Source organism: Moschus berezovskii, chromosome 1 (assembly GCF_049115385.1).
Source record: "Moschus berezovskii isolate FMDL1 chromosome 1, NW_MosBer_1.0, whole genome shotgun sequence".
Taxonomy (NCBI): Eukaryota; Metazoa; Chordata; class Mammalia; order Artiodactyla; family Moschidae; genus Moschus; species Moschus berezovskii.
The window spans coordinates 92,286,797-92,305,898 of record NC_142460.1 but is presented as its reverse complement, the minus strand read 5'-3'; the positions used below and the strand labels follow the sequence as shown (position 1 = coordinate 92,305,898).

Genomic DNA, 19,102 nt, shown 5'->3' with positions numbered 1-19,102 from the left:
CTAGCAACGACAGACACTTTAAAATAAATATTTCAGTTTAAGTATCCAGCATTTAGGAGTAAACGCTAACACCATTTGACCTTGCACTGCACAGCAAGAAGATGGGTCAAGGTTAGACAGAGGGCTCCGGGAGGCAGGGCTGCGGCTGCGCGCCAGCTGAGGCCGCAAGGAGGAAGTTAGTCCACCACTCGCCCATCCCCTCCTGCACCTGCAGTCCGGCGCCTTTTCCCTCCGACCTCGCGTCGCGGCGTCCCGCGCTCCAGCGGAGGGCCCCGGTCCGACTGCCTGCCCGCTCCCAGCCCCAGGCTGTCTTTTTCCAGAGCGCCTCTGAAGGTGTACGTGATATAGGAAGTGACGCAGGGAGGGGGCGGGGCCAGGCTATAAACTGCAGACGTGGGGTGGTCATCCCGACAGAGGGTGTCGGCAAAGACCGGTGGCGGGCCGGGAAGCGGCGGACGGGGGAGGCGCCTCTGTGAGTGACACGCGGCTGCTAGAATCCCGCCGACTCGCCTACCCTCCCCTCAGCCTGCTGGGCTGCTCGGAGCGGGCTCGGGTGCGACCCTCCTCGGTGCTGTCCAGCAGCCTGGGGAGCCGCGCGGGGCCGCGGGAGGCTGCAGCGCCTCCGGGTTGGCGGGCGGGAACGTAGCCCGCGTGGCGGCGGGAACGGGGCTGTGGCGGGGAGCGGGGCCAGGCTGCAGGTGCAGGCGGGGTGCAGCGGCGCTGCGGGACGGGCTGCCCTCCTCCCCTCGGCCCCCGACCCTGCGAATAGGTGCTGTTAGGGTCCTGAGGGCGAGGTCAGGGGTGTGCCCCTGTCGTTCTACGCCCTGCCGTTTTGCTCCCGGCTTCCCAGGTCACCCGGATCCCTTGTCCTCATTAGCTCACCCTGAGAAGATGCAGGCCCTCTTGGGACAGCCCGAGGCTGCAGGCCCGGGAGCGAGGCGTCAGCCACGCTGCCGCAGCGCTGGGCCACTCTGCGGGGAGCACGTGGCCCTTTCAGGGAGTGTCCCAGGGAACGGCTGTCGGGGTGCGTGGATGACCTTGAGCTCGTAGCCCTTGGATTCCTCAGGGCCCGCCGGGGCCGTGGTCTCATTGTTGAAAGGGACAAAGCTGTCCTCGACTGCATTACGACTGTGTCCTGGGCATGTAGACAAGGGATTCTATAAGCCGTATCTTTGAACTCTGGTACAACCTGATCTTTCCGCGCTGCCTCTTGGCCTTGTGTGTGGGTTCTCAGTTTTTCTAAGAAGCGGACTGAATCCCACAGGTGTTCATATTTACGAGTATTCGGATTGCTAGGGTCTTCTCACTAACAGATGGGAGACCGTAGGAATAAGACGTCTACTTTGTGAAAGCTATGGTCTAGGGGCCAAGTAAAAGCTATTTGGATTGGAGTCGGTTTTTGTCTTCAGGAAATTAGCGATATAGTATCAAAGGACTGTGCTTGATGATAAAAAACACCTTGCTGCTGCTGCTGCTGCTGCTGCTGCTGCTGCTAAGTCACTTCAGTCGTGTCCGACTCTGTGTGACCCCAGACGGAAGCCCACCAGGCTCCCCCGTCCCTGGGATTCTCCAGGCAAGAACACTGGAGTGGGTTGCCATTTCCCTCTCCAATGTGTGAAAGTAAAAAGTGAAAGTGAAGTCGCTCAGTCGTGTCCGACCCCTAGCGACCCCACGGACTGCAGCCTACCAGGCTCCTCCATCGATGCCCATTGTATCACTGCGGTGAACAGCTTTCTAGGCTAGTAATGGGACGGGTGGGCCAGTTGTGACTTGACCCGGGTTAACATTTTGCCCCAGGCCAGATTGTGGTGACTGGGTATGCCAAGGAAATTGATTGCTGGTGCTTTTTCTGGTAAGGTTGACCGAGGAGATAGTTATCCTGTTACAGAAGTATTCGGATACCTGATACCTTTATTCTAGGCTTAGATAGGAGTTTGGAATACTAGATGCTGATTCCGTGGTCTCTGAGCTGGGGAATTTGACCTTATTAACAAAGACATGTAAGGTGATTTCCAGAAGTGGTTTTCTATTTTTTTTTTTTAATAGGATCTTAGTTCCCCAGGCCAGGGCTGAAACCTGTGCCCCTTGCTGTGGAAGCTCAGAATCTTAACCACTGGACTGCCGAGGAAGTCCCTCCCTGATTTTTCTACTTTGAAAATTAAGGTTAGGCTCCCTAAAGAACTGACTGGTCCTGTCGGGTTTTTTGTTTGTTTTGCTTTGGTTTTTTCCCTCAGTTTTGGATTATTGTTGTTCAGACAGTTGCTAAGTCATGTCTGACTCTTTGCCACTCCATGGACTGCAGGACCCCAGGCTTCCCTGTCCTTCCTTCGCCATCTCCTGGAGTTCACTCAAACTCATGTCCATGGAGTCGGTGATGCCATCCAACCATTTCATCCTCTGTCATCCTCTTCTCCACCTGCCCTCAGTCTTTCCCAGCATCAAGGTCTTTTCCAAGTTGGCTCTTCACACTGGGTGGCCAAAGTATTGAAGCTTCAGCGTCAGTCTTTCCAATGAATGTTCAGGGTTGACTTCCTTTAGGATTGACTGTTTTCGTTTTTCTCAATTTTGGACTGTAATAGACTCAATATGTTACACAAAATCCAGAATTAAAAATTTTGTCAGTGATATGAAATGTTTTCCAAAAGTCTATATGTAGCATAGTACCCTTCAACTTGTCTTTGATGGAATGTTCTTGTTAAGTAATGGTGGTGGTGAGCCTAGCCTGTGCGGAAGACTGTTGGATAGTGAACAACTCAGCTAACTCTGCCCTGAGGAGTGGTATTTACTTGCCTTTGATTACATAGCTATCTGTAATGAAGAAAGCGCCCAGCTCACCTTGAATCAGACAACAATTGAGAGCTCTTAAAAATGATTCTCTGAGGCCTTTTAGAACTCTTGTGTGTGCACCCTTTCTGTCTGCTCTCTCAAATGACCACTGCACAGATAGACTGCAGGGACTTCAAGTGGTCCTGACCTTCATTTTGAACAATCATTTTCTCAGAAAGCTAAATAAGAATGAACATTTTGCTTTGTTTTCTTTGATTCCCTCCACTGCTTTTTCATTTTAGGCTCATAAAGTTAGACTCTTAAAGCTAGTAAAAACCTTGACCAGCCATCTCTTTATAAGTCATTCTGGGTATACACAAGTTATGTGCTCTAAGGGCCATGCAGTTTTGTAAGTTCCAGTAATCTTTTCATTTTCACCTGCAAATGCATAAATGTCTTGGGATACTGTTTACAAAATGGGTATCTATAACCAATTACTTGACATCTTGGATCTCTGCCAGGTAAAGGTTAAGGTTTTTCTACTTTTTAAGATTTCTTACCTACCCAAGCTTTGCCCAGTGATTTCAGGATAAACCAAAATAGTAGCAAGGATGGGAAGATCCCACATCCAAGGTTTTCATTGTATTCCTTTTCATATAATTTCCAAATTATATGAAACGTGAACCTCATGTACATTTAGCATGCCCTAGTACTGTTAAGAAATAAAGCTTTCTTTACTTTGTTGATTTCCACATAATTCCACATCAGGTTTTGTGGGATAGAGAAATCAGTCAGAGAAGGCTTCATAGAGATGGCCCTTGAGCTGATCTGGGAAGAAATGGGTAGGACTTTAAGAACAAAGGAAGAATGTTAGTGGGTACAGGCGGGGGCTGGATTTTGTCTCATTCTGGAGAAGGTAGAGGGCAGTGAAGTTATTAGGTGGTGAAGGTCTCTAGAACAGAGCCTCGAAAGCAGACAGAGAAACTTCATTTATGTGAGCTCTAAGGACTTGAAACTGTGGGTTGTTTTATGGGGTTGTCAGTATTAAAAAACACGTGTCTTATTTTTATTTCAGGTAAAGTGGAGTAGTGGCTTTGAATGTTTTCTGTGTAGGTGAAAGTGTATTTTGGTACCTAATCCCATTAGCTATATATATTTTGTACAGACCTATGATTTTAAGACATCCCAAAGTAGCATAAGACCTCAAGATAATTCCCATATTAAAAAATTAAATAGAAAATTAATGCCACATATCAAGAAAGGAATAAGATGATTTGAATTTGAAAGAAGCTTGGGACTGTAGTCTAGCTATTACCTTTGCCTACCTTCTGTCTTCCATCCCATGACTCATTTTAAAACATTTCTTCCTTCCATTTCATGTTCAAAACATGTGGGGCTCTGATTTTGCCTACCTGAATTTTCATTAGTGTGAGAAACTGAATATTTTCTCCAGTTATCATTGAGAACACCAAATATATACAAGATGCTAATATAAATAAAAATCAAAGTGATTTTGGGGTTGTCTTTTGTAATAGTTGTTAGCACTGATGGTGACATCTTGAAATAAGCTAAGTAAGAGTTGTTTGGCTTGTATATGTAGTCTTGTAACAGAACTACTTGTTTGTAGGTTGGTATGAAAAGTTTTTCTCCCATGCTTTTAGAGCACATAATTATTTCAGTTAGAAAAAACATTAAGGGATTCTTTTAAATAGAAAGCTTTACTAATGGGTGAAATTATTTTGAAAGAATGACTCAATTTTGTTATGGGTAAAACTTTAGGAATAGACTTTGTGGATATCATTTTAGATAGAATGAAAATGTGGATAGAATTGTGTTCTTCACAGATGTGGGGTTAAATGATGGAGTTAAAATGAGAATTATGGAGGGTGTGGAGAAAAGGGAACACTCTTGCACTGTTGGTGAGAATATAGCCACTATGGAAGACAGTATGGATATTCCTTAAAAAACTAGGAATAAAACCACCATGTGACCCAGCAGTTCCACTCCTAAAACTGAAAAAGACACAGGTGTCCCATTGTTCATTGCAGCACTATTTACAGTAGCTAGAACATGGAAGCAACCTAGATGTCCATCGACAGATGAATGGATAAAGAAGTAGTGGTACATATACACAATGGAATATTACTCAGCCATAAAAAGGATCGCATTTGAGTCAGTTCTAATGAGGTGGATGAATCTAGAACCTAATGGGTATAATATACAGAGTGAAGTAAGTCAGAAAGAGAAAGATAGATACCATATTCTAACACATATGTACGGAATCTAGAAAAATGGTTCTGAAGAATTTATTTACAGGGCAGCAGTGGAGAAACAGACATAGAGAATAGACTTATGGACATGGGGAGAGGGGAGGAGAGGGTGAGATGTGTGAAAAGAGTAACATGGAAACTTACATTACCATATGTAAATAGATAGCCAGAATTTGCTGTATGGCTCAGGAAACTCAAACAGGGGCTCTATATCAACCTAGAGGGGTGGGATGGGGAGGTAGATGGGAGGGAGGTTCAAAAGGGAGGGGATATATGTATAGCTATGGCTGATTCATGTTTAGGTTTGACAGAAAACAACAAAATTCTGTAAAGCAGCTATCCTTCAATAAAAAATAAGTTAATTTAAAAAAATGAGAATTATGTAGGTCATACTTTTTTTCCTCCTCTGACTTGATTTCTTTTATGTTACAGCCTTAATTTTGTGTCTGGGGATTGAAATAGAAATACTGTATCTGTTTGCTCAGTAAAAAATATACTTACATTTTAACTATCCAAAATCATGACATGTGCTATTAATATCTGTTTCTTTAGACTTGCACTCAGTCTCCTCATTGTTTATTTACACTTTTTATTTAGATAATTTATTTGAATGTGTTGTCACTTTAATCTTAAAATTCATTTAAAACTAGAAACCTTGAGGAGTGGCTGAGTCAGATGAATATTAAGATGGTAAGCTGTTTTTTCCTAGAAAAGGGTGATTAAAATTGGTTCAGGGTGGGGCCTTCCAGTTCTGGCTCTAGTGATTGGGTTTATACAGTTGAGTGCAGTGATAGTGATAAGCTTTTTGTACCAGATGGGGTGAGATTGTACTTCTAAGAGTATGAGCTTTTGCTTATTGGCTCTGGTCTTTAAAGCTTGAGGACTAAAAATTGTTTTTTTTTTTGTTAATAGAGTTTGATAGAAGACTTTTCTAATGCTGGTTTGCATAGTTTGTTTTACAATCTGCATATATATCACATGTTGCTTTTTGCTGTGTGGGTGTTAAATGTACTGTGAATATACTTTTAGACGACAAGCTTTAAAATAGTGTGAAATAAATGTCTTTTTATACATCTCAACATACTATCACTTTCAAGCATCTAGATGCACTCAAACCAAATTAATTAGAAAAACCTAGATTTCAGTTAATACCTATGCTTTAAATTTTAAGACTCCTGGTTACAGAGGCATAGTTTGCTTTGAAAAAAGTTAAAAGTAATTTCCTAAATTTCTGGAGATGAGAACATGCTCTCTTGTAAAACCAGTTTTATAGAAAGCTGTTGGATCTCATTTTTAGGTGATCAGTTTTTGCCCTTGAACAAGTCACTTAAGGTCTCAAATAATTGGCCTTTTCATCTGTAAAATAGCATACTCTGTGCTTTTCTTTTATCCTTTTTGCATCAAAGATCTATCAAATCATTTGTTAGAAAGTGTTCATTTAATCAGAGGGATCAGGTTTTCTCTCCTTTTCTACTGGCATCATTTGTTACCGATTTGTGTAGCATAACCAGTCTTTGGCTTAATTTTACTTTTGTTAGTTAGCTTTTTTTTTCAGGTGCTAGTCTATTGTCTTTTGTATTTGTCCCTTTTCTTTGTCTAGTAAATTCAGTTAAAGTGAACTATTTGAAAGTAAGTGACAGACATCATGATACTTCATCCTTAAAATCGTTGGCATTAATCTCCTAACAAGGACATACTCCTCCAAAAAATGCAATACCATATCACAATTCTAAACCTAATATTGATACAATACTATTGTCTAGGATATAGTCTGTATTCAAATTTCTTACTTCTCCCAATAATATCCTTCAAGTTGTCCTCAACCCACCTCATCCCTCCCTCAATTAAGGAGCAAATCAAGGATCACCCTAAATTTAGTTGTCATGTTAAACTATCTTGGTTAAAGATCCTTTCTAGAAAGATGATAATATATTTAAAAGTAAACTTGATATATAATACTTAATGGAAAGTCCTCAATAGTCTAATACAGTGGTATCTGTGTTAGATATTTCATTATGCTAATTCTCTGTTTTGTGTCTAGGCTCTTCTGTGTGGCAGCTCAGAATGATGGATCAAGCGAGATCAGCATTCTCTAACTTGGTATGATTTTAAGATGTATTTCTCTGTCACCAGTTTGCAAGATTCTGAAGCATATGAGGATGCTTTTCACCCAGTAAGCAAGAAAAAATACCCAAAGCTATCATCAGTTACTCATTTATGTTTGAAGTGGTGGTCTTGAGGTGTAATAGATCTCACAAAGGAAGGTTATATTCAATCTTGAGTAGAGTTAATTATGGAAAATCATGTAAGAAGTTTCAGGGCATAGTGAAGACATAGTCAGGTAGTTCAGATAAACTAAAGAAAGCACTGGTCAAAATGTCTATCAGTAGACGTGGTAACAGAAGCTCTGAATGAAAAGGCTGAATGAGGTGAAGGCCAGTGATGAACCAGGCCCCTTCCACTGTTGATAGAGCTGGGCACAGGGAAGAGTGCTAGCTTAAAAAGGGAACTTCCTTTTCCTTGAGAATGTACAGCAAGTCATAGTAATGGCCCAGTAACACCTGACCAGGCTTCCTTTAAATGTCCCAGTTCCTTTTCTTATCCTTCATAATGCTTTCTTTCTTGTTTTTTAAAATCTCAGTTTGGTGGAGAACCATTGTCGTACACCAGGTTTAGTTTGGCTCGGCAAGTAGATGGTGACAACAGTCATGTGGAGATGAAATTAGCTGCAGATGAAGAAGAAAATGTTGACAGTAACGTGAGGGGCAACCACACCAGTGTCACGAAACCGAAAAGGTTAAATGGATACATCTGCTACGGGGTCATTGCTGTAATCATCTTTTTCTTGATTGGTAAGAACAGCCATTCAAAACTTTAAAAATTCCTTGTCATCAACTCTAGGAAGTTTGTTCATCCAGCTCAGCAAACATTTATGTGGTGCATTGTGCACGATACTAGGAATACAGTGATGCCTAAGATTTTACACCTGCCTTTGAGGTTAGCCTGGTGGGAGAAGAGTAACACAGGAATCATTTCAATGTAATGTGCAAATGTTTCACTAGAAATTTGCACAGGATATTTGTAGCATAGATGCTGGACCTGAGGATTCACAGAAGGCTTCTGGGAAGAAAAGTTACCTTTGCTTTGAAAAGCTAGCTGTTTAAAATTAAATTATTATATAATAGATTGAATGGTTTAAAATAGACAAAGCTGAGATACCTTATTTACTTTCAGATGCCTTACAGTTTAATTAATGCCAGCATTTTCAAGGGATAACTGAAAATATTAACAATTCTTACAGGAGCTGAGTATAAATGAAATTCTTTGAGTTCAGCTCTGAAACTTTTTATCCTTAGGATTTATGATTGGCTACTTGGGTTATTGTAAACGTGTGGAACCACAAGGTGATTGTGGGAAACGGGCAGGAACACAGCCTTCGTGCCCAGAGGAGACAGAAACTTTCGAATCAGAAGAGCAACTCCCTGGAATACCTCGCATATTCTGGGCAGACCTCAAATCAGCGTTGTCTGACAAACTGGATGCCATAGACTTTGCCAGGGCCATCAGGTAAGCCTGAGCTGCTTCACAAGTTCAATCTCAGTGCCTAAACAAATACTATTAGGTGCAATGGAATAAAACAAGGGTGATAGTCTAGAGGAAAAGCTGTTTAAAATTTAAAATAGGCGAGACATTTTCAGTTAAAGGGTAGTGAAAGTGAAAGTGTTAGTTGCTCAGTTGTGTCCAATTCTTTGTGACTCCAGGGATTGTAGCCCCCCAGGCTTCTCTGTCCGTGGAATTCTCGAGGCAAGAATTCTGGAGTGTGGGTAGCCATTCCCTTCTCCAGGGGATCTTCCCAGCCCAGGGATCGAACTCGGGTCTCCACATTGCAGGCAGATTCTTTCCCTTTTTGTTTTTTTAAAGAAAATTCATAGGCTCTTGGTCTTTTGTCATCTGGTTCTTTGTAGCCTGTTGCTTGCTGTCAGACTTTGTTCTCCTCTGATTTTCCATCTCATCCCCCTGTAAGTCATGCTGAGCCCTGCTACTATCCATAAAAGGATCAGTAGCTTTTTTCATCCTCTAGCTCAGGACTAACTGACAGCCCAAGTCTCAAGTATTTCTTGATTCCTTCTGGTTCTTACTCAACCCATACCCTAAGGAGTGTCCTTAAGGTTTCTGTCTTTATATTTTTCTTTTTTTGGCTGCACTGGGTCTTCATTGCTGCGTGCACAGGCTTTCTTTGGTTGCAGTGAGCAAGGGCTGCTCATCTTTTACCTTTCGTTAACCCCAAATAGTTTCAATGGGACAATAATTATTTTGGTCTTAAATGAGAAATCTTGGCATTTTTACTTCTTCTGTGAATATTTTTGTGTGTACTGTACACTAGGCATTATGGATAAAGTGAGGGTGAGGAGTCTCAAAAAATATTATATAACTAATGTGATATGTGTATTTACAAAGAGTCATGAGAAATCAAAACGAAGAGGAGTTTTGCTTCTGGGATATTCAGAATGCTTCAAGAAGTGAAATTGAAGCTGTATGTCCTGAATTCACCAACAGTAACACTGTCTTTCATTTTGCTTACAGCATCATTTCGCTTACAGCAGATCTTATGGAAACTACTCATTTCCCCTAAAATTACCCTAAGCAGATGTATAGGGATGAGGCTTTACAGTAGATAAAGAGATTTAATTCCTTCAACTATAGACGCTTTTTTTTTTCCCTTCTAAGCTTGTCTCTATCTGGTTAATCCAGAATTTTGGGTCACAGTTATTTTATTGAGTTATGCTTTTAAGACGACTTGCTTGATACTTGAGTTCAGTGTTTAAGTTAAACTTTAGTTCATTTAACAGTGAGTTTTTTTCCCCTCCAGGATGCTGAATGAAAATTCTTATGTCCCGCGTGAGGCTGGATCTCAAAAAGATAGCAGTTTGGCTTTTTTCATTGAAAATCAATTACATGACTATAAACTCAACAAAGTCTGGCATGATGAACATTTTGTTAAGATTCAGGTCAAAGGCAGGTATGTTGAAAGATGGTAACCTCATTTTATAGAATTAGCTATTCTCAGGTGTGCTAATTATTGTCTGACTCTTTGCGACCCCATGGACTGTAGCCCGCCAGGTTCCTCTGTCCATGCAATTCTCCAGGCAAGAATACTGGAATGGGTAGCCACTCCTACCATCTTGCCTGGTAGGATCTTCCCGACCTAGGGATCAAACCTGGGTCCCTGCATTCCAGGTGGACTCTTTACCATCTGAGCCACCAGGGAAGCCCTAATTATAGCAAAGACCTTCAAAATAAATAATGCATATCAAATGCTAAATGTATTAAATCCATTTAATTTTTTTCTCAAAGCTGCCTTAGCTTCATTTTCCCTTAACCTTTTTCTTCTTTTTCCCCCGCAGTTCTCAAAACTCGGTGTCTATAGTGAGTGCGAGTGGTGATGGGAGTCAGGCATACTCAGTGGAGAGTCCTGAGGGTTACGTGGCATATAGTAAGGCTGCGACAGTTACTGTGAGTAAGGCAAAGCCATGCATGAGATTTTTCCCCTGTTGAATAGCTCAAAAACTCACTGTTTTTCCTGTTCTTAGTATAAGTTTACTTGTAAAATGTAGCTGGTCATGGGATATTTTTGTTCTCATCCCTCCTATGCCACAGTTAAAATCCCGAGCCCTCAGCTTGGTCAGCAAGGCCCTAAGTAATTCTGCGGCTCTGTTCTTCCTTCACTCACTCTGCTGTGGCCACTCTCACCTCCCTGCTGTTCCTCAGTACTCTAACTCAAACATGCTCCCCCCTCAAGGCCTTTATAAATCGCCTTTCCCTTTGTCTGTCCCACTCCTCCCTTAAATATCAGCATGGCTTCTTCCCTCACATTGCACTGGAGTCTCTTCTCCAGCATTACCTCCCTAGGGAAGTCTTCTTTAATTATCAAAAATGGCCTTCCTCCAGTCCCTTCTCCTTATCCTGTAAGTACAGAACCTGACATTATTCACTTGTTTCCACACTAGAATGTAAGCTACACAAAGGACTAGGGGTTAGTTTCATTTTCTGCTATGTCACAGAGCCTTGGACAGTGCCTGACACATGCTAGTATTTACTGAATGAATTCATGTATCAGATTCACCCTTTTGTGGAGGCAGATATAAATAACCATCTTGGCTGGAGTCTAATGTTAGTTTGATGCTTTAATGCTTGATCTTTTAAAATTTAGGCAAATTTGGCCAAACTACTGTAGAAGTTGAAAAACAGCTAGCTAGATCTGTCTAGGTTTTTTAGGTTAAAAACCACATATTTATATGCTGGAGTCTTATCTGAAGACTGTCTTCTGAGCCAAATGAAGTTTTATGGTTCTTCTCTGTCTTCCTGGTTGCCTGTGCTGTATCACTTTCACTGGCCACCCATAAACCAGTGTTGTGGAGGTATAGGGTGATTTAATTTTTAGCTACATCATTTTCAGAATTAGTAATTAATTCTAATTAATTAATTAGAATTAATGGTGTGCATATTTTGGTTCTTACATTTTTTGTTTCTTAAACTAACAAGATCCTGACCAAACAATTTACTCCTTATTTTCTGTGGGTTACAACTCATGCATTCAAAAAGCAAAACTTTGATTTTGATTTTGACATCATAGGCTCTTCAGATAAAACATTCAGTTGCTTAAGCACTGCATAAAAACATTATAACATTTTTATTTTCTAGTGTTCCCCTTACATAATTGTTGATATGGAGATGATCTGTAATGTATACATAATATTTAAATCGTGAATGATGTTGATAATGCCATTTATCGTGTTTTAAAATAGTCCACAAAAATGTTGTCTCCTTTTGTATTTACACCTCTCATATAAGAGAGTTACTATATGCAGCTTTTTTCGGTTAGATGCCACATCCAAAGACTCATGGCAATATGTTACGTGACAGGTTAAAGCAAAATCAAACAAACAAGAAGCCTCTGAATTTAATTTGAAATTGTATATATTATATATTTGCTAGGAATTTGATATTTGGAGAGAAGAAAATACAGTTGACCCTTCATATCTGCATATCCATGTATTCAATTGAAGGATGGAAAAAATTTGGAAAAAAAATTCCATGAAATTCCAAAAAAAACAACTTGAATTTGCCACTCATCTTCAAGTATTTATATAGCACTTACATTATATTTATGACTTCCCTGGTGGCTCAGATGGTCAAGTGTCTGCCTACAATGCGGGAGACCCGGGTTCAATCCCTGGGTCGGGAAGATCTCCTGGAGAAGGAAATGGCAACCCACTCCAGTATTCTTGCCTGGAAAATCCCATGGACGGAGGAGCCTGGTGGTCCAAGGGGTCACAAAGAGTCGGACAGGACTGAGCAACTTCACTTTCATTTTACATTTGGGCTTAGAAAAGGCAGAGGCACCAGAGATCAAATTGCCAACATCTGCTGGATTATGGAGAAAGCAAGAGAGTTCCAAAAAAACATCTATTTCTGCTTCATTGACTATGCCAAAGCCTTTGACTGTGTGGATCACAATAAACTGTGGAAAATTCTGAAAGAGATGGGAATACCAGGCCACCTGACCTGCCTCTTGAGAAACCTGTATGCAGGTCAGGAAGCAACAGTTAGAACTGGACATGGAACAACAGACTGGTTCCAAATAGGAAAAGGAGTACGTCAAGGTTGTATATTGTCACCCTGCTTATTTAACTTCTATGCAGAGTACATCATGAGGAACGCTGGGCTGGAAGAAGCACAAGCTGGAATCAAGATTGCTGGGAGAAATATCAATAACCTCAGATATGCAGATGACACCACCCTTATGGCAGAAAGTGAAGAGGAACTCAAAAGCCTCTTGATGAAAGTGAAAGAGGAGAGTGAAAAGGTTGGCTTGAAGCTCAACATTCAGAAAACGAAGATCATGGCATCTGGTCCCATCACTTCATGGGAAATAGATGGGGAAACAGTGGAAACCGTGTCAGACTTAATTTTTTTTGGCTCCAAAATCACTTCGGATGCTGATTGCAGCCATGAAATTAAAAGACGCTTACTCCTTGCAAGGAAAGTTATGACCAGCCTAGATAGCATATTAAAAAGCAGAGACATTACTTTGCCAACCAAGGTCCGTCTAGTCAAGGCTATGGTTTTTCCCGTGGTCATGTGTGGATGTGAGAGTTGGACTGTGAAGAAAGCTGATCGCCAAAGAATTGATGCTTTTGAACTGTGGTGCTGGAGAAGACTCTTGAGAGTCCCTTGGACTGCAAGGAGATCCAACCAGTCCATTCTAGAGGAGATCAATCCTGAGTGTTCATTGGAAGGACTGATGTTGAAGCTGAAACTCCAATACTTTAGCCACCTCATGCGACGAGTTGACTCACTGGAAAAGACTCTGATGCTGGGAGTGATTGGGGGTAGGAGGAGAAGGGGACGACAGAGAATGAGATGGCTGGATGGCATCACCAACTCGATGGACATGAGTTTGAGTGAAATCTGGGAGTTGGTGATGGACAGGGAGGCCTGGCGTGATGTGGTTCATGGGGTCGCTAAGAGTCAGACACGACTGAGCAGCTGAACTGAACTGAACTGGCGGCTCAGACAGTAAAGAATCTGCCTGCAATGCAGGAGACATGGTTTGATCCATGGATCAAGAAGATCCCCTGGAGAAGAAAATAGCCACCCACTCCAGTATTCTTGCCTGGAGAATTCCATGGACAGAGGAGCCTGGCGGGCTACAATCCATGGGGTCACAAAGAGTCAGACATGACTGAGCAACTAACATTACATTAACATTAACATTAGTGATAGTTTACGGTGAACGACGTTGGATTCGTGATCTCTGAAGAAGACTTAGCTTTGGGACCAGGTGCCAGGCTTGATCACTCAAGAACTTTTGTGTGGCAGAAGTTTTATAACAGTGAAAAACGATAGACAAAGCTGCTGAAATAGACATCAGAAGGGGACAGAGCGCCCCCACTCACTAGTGGTATCAAGGCCTTATATATGTTTACCAGACCCACTCCCACAACATACATCTTAAATTAACAAGGTTAGAACTAACAATAGAAAGGTCTTACCAGACCCATTCCCATAACATAAGTCTTAATATAACAAGATAACCAAGATACAGAGCTTAAGGAAAAACACCCTTGAGCAAGATGAGCTTTGTTGTGTAATCATTAGCTCTGGGAAAAACATTTTATGTGACTAAGACTAAGGAATGTAGAGAAAAAGTTTGTCTTTTTCTTCTCAAGAGACCCCTTTCTCCTCCTGGACTCCTTATCAACCTACCTAAGAATTAATTCTCTCAGTAGATTGTTCTGTTAAAGAATGTGGAGAGGATTGGTTCACCTGAATGCTATCTGTATTTAGATATTTGGTTGTTAATGTCAGTTTATAATGTCAGTTCAGTTCATCTGAACTCTGATAGAGTTTAGGAGCATTATGATGACAGCTTACATAAACATCTAAAAGTTGATCTCTGCAAGTTTATTTTATTCCAGAACAACTTCTGGATGGATTTATTATCACAGCTTTCAGTTAATTCTTATGTCCTCAGTTATCTGCAGTTCAAGTGTAGGAACAATATGTAATTGGTTCTGCCTTGGCTAGTCTACAGTGTTTTTATTGATAGATACCTCTTTGCTTAAGCATATTTTATTATCCTTTCTCTTTCCCCAAAATATCTGAAGCAATATAAATTAACATAAATATTTAATGTTAATTAAATGAAAGGTATCATAAGATAATGAAAGATGTGAATATTGGAGACCAAAAATCTTGACTTCACTTCTGTTAACCCTGAACACTTTTTTAAAAAAGAAATTTATTTATTTGGTTGTGCCGGGTCTTAGTTGTGGCATGTGATCTAGTTCCCCAATCAGGGATCAAACCCAGGCTCCCTGCATTGGGAGTGCAGAGTCTTAGCCACTGGACCACCAGGGAAGTCCTCTGACCACTTTTGACTTTAGAACTCTCACATACTTTTTTAGGCCTTGGCCGCCTTTTTTTTTTCCCTCTCTCTCTCTTGGGTTTGACCTGTAAAATATTTGGTGGTAGACTCTGTCATTGTTCTAATACCATAATGCTCATTGAATCCAATGTCTTTATCCTAGGGTAAACTGGTCTATGCTAATTTTGGCACTAAACAAGACTTTGAGGATTTAAATATGCCTGTGAATGGATCTTTAGTGATTGTAAGAGCTGGAAAAATCACTTTTGCTGAAAAGGTGAGTATGAGTTATTAAATATGTAAAATCATTCTATAGCTAAATGGTATTATTAACTTTCTTACATTCTGAAAACCATCAGTCTTAAACTCTCATACCTGATAATATAATTTATTAAAGTACTCTACAAGTCAAATAAGTTCCTGTTATCTAAAGTTATAGGATACTTCTGAAACTGGCATATCTACTTGGAGTACTTTGCAATAATTGTTTTCCAGTAAACATGCAGTTATGAGAAATGCTTAAGTGAAAGAGATTTAAATTGTGTCTGTGTAACCAAGTTATATATATATATATAAAACCAAGGTTTATGTGTATATGTACACACACACATACATTGGCTCTCACTCTCTCTATATAAATGTATATGATTCAGGTATAACTTTTATAAAAAGGAAAATTAAAAGTCACCTATACAAGGGCTTAGAATGGAAAGACAGTGGTTGTCTTGGATGGGTTTTTATTATTTATATTTTGAATTTTCTTAGTTAAGCTTTATTGTGCAACCACATTGGAGTGGAAGTGTTTTTTACTTTTTAAATTGATGTATAATCCATATACCATAAAATTCACTCTTTAAAGTATACTATTCGGTTTTTCGTATATACACAGGTTGTGCAACTACCACCATGATCTAATTCCAGAATATTTTCATTATATCCTAAAGATACTCTATACCACTTTCAGTTACTCCCCATTCTTCCCTCCTTCTAGTCCCTGACAATCACTAATTTACTCTGTTACGGATTTGCCTCTTCTGGACATTTTATATGAGCAGAATCATACAATATTTTGCCTCTTTCGACTGGTTTCTTTTCACTTAGCATAATGTTTTCAAGGTTCATCCATGCTGTGCCATTAATCAGTACTTCATTTCTTTTTCTGACTGAATAGTATTTGATATACCACATTTTGCCTGTTTACTTGTCAGTTAACAGACATTTGGGCTGTGTCTACTTTCTGGTTTTATGAATAATGCTACGATAAAAATTCATTTATATGTTTTAGGTGAATAGATATTTCTGATTATCTTGTGTGTCTACCTAGGAGTGAGATTGCTGGGTCATATTGTAACTCTATGTTTAGCTTTTGGAGTGTATAACACTTTTGAAATGACGACGTTTTAGAAATGGAAGAGAGATTAGTGGTTGCCAAAAGTTGAGGATGGAAATAAATGGCAACTGGAAGAATCTTTGTGGTGTTAAAACTAATTGTTTGGTATTTTGATTGATTGTTTAGAACTTAATACACAAACACATGAATGAGTGCAAGTAAAACTGGGGAAGTCTGAACAATATATGCAGATTGTATTGTATCAATGTTAGTATTCAGGCTGTTAGTTCTTCAGACTTTGACTAAAAGAAAACTGGGCAAAGTTTACAGTGGATCTCTATTATTATTTCTTAAAACTGCAAATGAATCTACAATTATCTTATTAAAAATTTAAGTTAATTTCTTTAAAAAAGTTAAATTTTAAGGCAAGTATTTTTTCCTGTACGTATTAGCTATTGAAATGTTGGAAGTATTGGTGTAGTCTGCTATAGCCCTTTGTCTTTCAGTATAAGTTCAGTATGTATTTTTAATTTTTGTTGATTAGATCTTCATTTTCTGAGCTTTATATGTTTTTCTTCAGGTTGCAAATGCTGAAAGTTTAAATGCAATTGGTGTCTTGATATACATGGACCATAGTAAATTTCCGATTGTTAATGCAAATCTTCCAGTTTTTGGACATGTGAGTTTTTATTTCTTGACTAAATAAGTTATTGGGTTCTCCAAATTGATGCTGGGTTCCATCTACATTAATAGCAATAGAACTGTGCCTTCCTTAAATACTGTTTTTTGCCCTTGGAGAATTTTAGCAGTAAGTGAGATGATGAATTACATGACTTTGAAACCTAATTATTATTATTGCTAAAAAGACTTTACCAATAGTACCTTGAATTAAGAATTTGACATATGCCATATAAAAACAAAAGTCATATATTATAGAGCCACTCAGACTTTCAGACTATAAATGTAGGTTATAGCCTCATACAGAATTTGAATCTTATAGGGATTTCTTGAATAAGTGTGTGAACTAATTATAATTACTCTTTTGTTTTACTAGGCTCATCTGGGAACAGGTGATCCTTACACACCTGGATTCCCTTCTTTCAATCACACTCAGTTTCCACCATCTCAGTCATCAGGATTGCCCAACATACCTGTCCAAACAATTTCCAGAGCTGGTGCAGAAAAGCTATTTCAGTAAGTTCTTATTTGAAAACCATCTTGCAGGGTCAAGTTTTATGATTAGGGAGAAATAATAATCTGTTGATTCGATAAAATCTTAAAACAATTGGCTGTAATTTTCCACATGTTGGGTGTTTGGTGGATAGTTAGCAGTTAACTTGATGTATATAAAAATGCAATTTTTCCTCTATAAAGTGATCTTAATAGACATTTGATTCATTAAACTTGGAAGAGTCCTTGTTCAGTCCACCCAGTGAACTTGTGTAATATTGTTGGCATACCTTCTGCTTGAGTACTTCCTGTGGTTAAAGCATTTTGTTACCTGTGGCAACATTCAGTTATTGAAGAAGATCTGTTAGAATTTGTATTGGGCTGAAATCTTATTCCCTGGAATATCCATTAGTTCTGGATTTTCTGTTTTAGCAACAGAATGATTTGTTTCCTTGTCTGTAGATTGCATATCCTCAGTTCTCATGACAGTTTCCCAGATGCTTTATAGTCATAATTAGTCCTTCTGGACGTCCTCCCTAGTGTACTAGTATTCCTGTTTAAAAATAGAAATGAGGCTGGTTAGAGTACATGTCATTAATTTTTATCTTGATCTCGATATATCCCCTGGTATTGGCAGGGGATGTTAGTCTAGTTTCAAACATTCATGTGAGCATTTATTTGCTGTGTGACATAGAATAAGTTACTCTAACCACATTGGTGATGTTTGATGTAATTGGATAGCTGAAGTGTATTCTACTTAGCAGGATTACTGATATCAAATGAAGAGCCATCTACATACAAGGACTCATAGCTCAGTCGGTAAAGAATCTGCCTGCAATGCAGGAGACCTAGGTTCAATTCCTAGGTCAGGAAGATCCCCTGGAGAAGGAAATGGCAACCCACTCCAGTATTCTTGCTTGGAGAATCGCATGGACAGAGGAGCCTGGCAGGCTACAGTCCATGGGGTCGCAAGAGTCAGACACGACTTAGTGACTTAACCACTACTATATATGACTATTAATAATGTGTCTAAGAGGTTTTTGTAATAGGTGATTCTTTTTGACTAAAACCAAACTTAGAATCAGTTACTTCTTCCTACTACCTACAAGCCTTCCTAATCTGTGAAGCCAGCCCCTTATCTTGTTCTTGTGTACTGGGGAGTTAATAGTGTTTTGACTTATTTATGTAGTAAGCCCTTTTTGAGCAGTCCTTATTTGGATAACACATGCAGAATCAGATTGGGGAAGCTATCTAACCTAACTATAGCAGCATGAGAGTATTCTTTCATAACTGAAATAAGAATGTATAGTTGCCTTGTTGGGCTTTCCTTGTGACTCAGCTGGTAAAGAATCCGCCTGCAATGCAGGAGACCTGGGTTTGATCCCTAGATTGGGAAGATCCCCTGGAGAGGGAAAGGCTACCCACATCAGTATTCTGTTCTGGAGAGTTCCATGGACTGTATATGTATAGTCCATGGGGTCTTAAAGAGTTGGACACGACTGAGTGGCTTTCACTTTCACCTGCATTGTTAGTGGAGAGTTAGGAAACATGAGGATGTATTAATGCACCTTTATAGATAAGGACTTCATTTTTAATCCATCTTGGAGTCTATTTAAAATGTAAATTATAGCTATT

At 39.8% G+C, this 19,102-nt stretch overlaps 1 protein-coding gene across 4 annotated transcripts in view; it reads left to right on the top strand.

The window, feature by feature from the left end:
* The first annotated feature begins 223 nt into the window (after positions 1-223).
* The window catches only part of TFRC (transferrin receptor), a 30,613-nt gene continuing 11,734 nt past the window's right edge, over positions 224-19,102 (top strand). Inside the window, exons 1-10 of one of the 4 annotated variants that reach the window (XM_055401445.2) lie at positions 449-472; positions 2,047-2,163; positions 7,078-7,136; positions 7,678-7,888; positions 8,393-8,603; positions 9,907-10,056; positions 10,442-10,550; positions 15,131-15,244; positions 16,878-16,976; positions 17,352-17,491. In XM_055401445.2, the coding sequence (XP_055257420.2) occupies positions 7,101-7,136; positions 7,678-7,888; positions 8,393-8,603; positions 9,907-10,056; positions 10,442-10,550; positions 15,131-15,244; positions 16,878-16,976; positions 17,352-17,491 (1,070 nt within the window). In that variant the 5' untranslated portion in view covers positions 449-472; positions 2,047-2,163; positions 7,078-7,100. Of the gene's footprint in view, positions 336-376; positions 473-529; positions 554-2,046; positions 2,164-7,077; positions 7,137-7,677; positions 7,889-8,392; positions 8,604-9,906; positions 10,057-10,441; positions 10,551-15,130; positions 15,245-16,877; positions 16,977-17,351; positions 17,492-19,102 lie in introns of those variants that run through there. The other 3 variants (XM_055401594.2, XM_055401406.2, XM_055401511.2) reach the window with 3 other exon arrangements.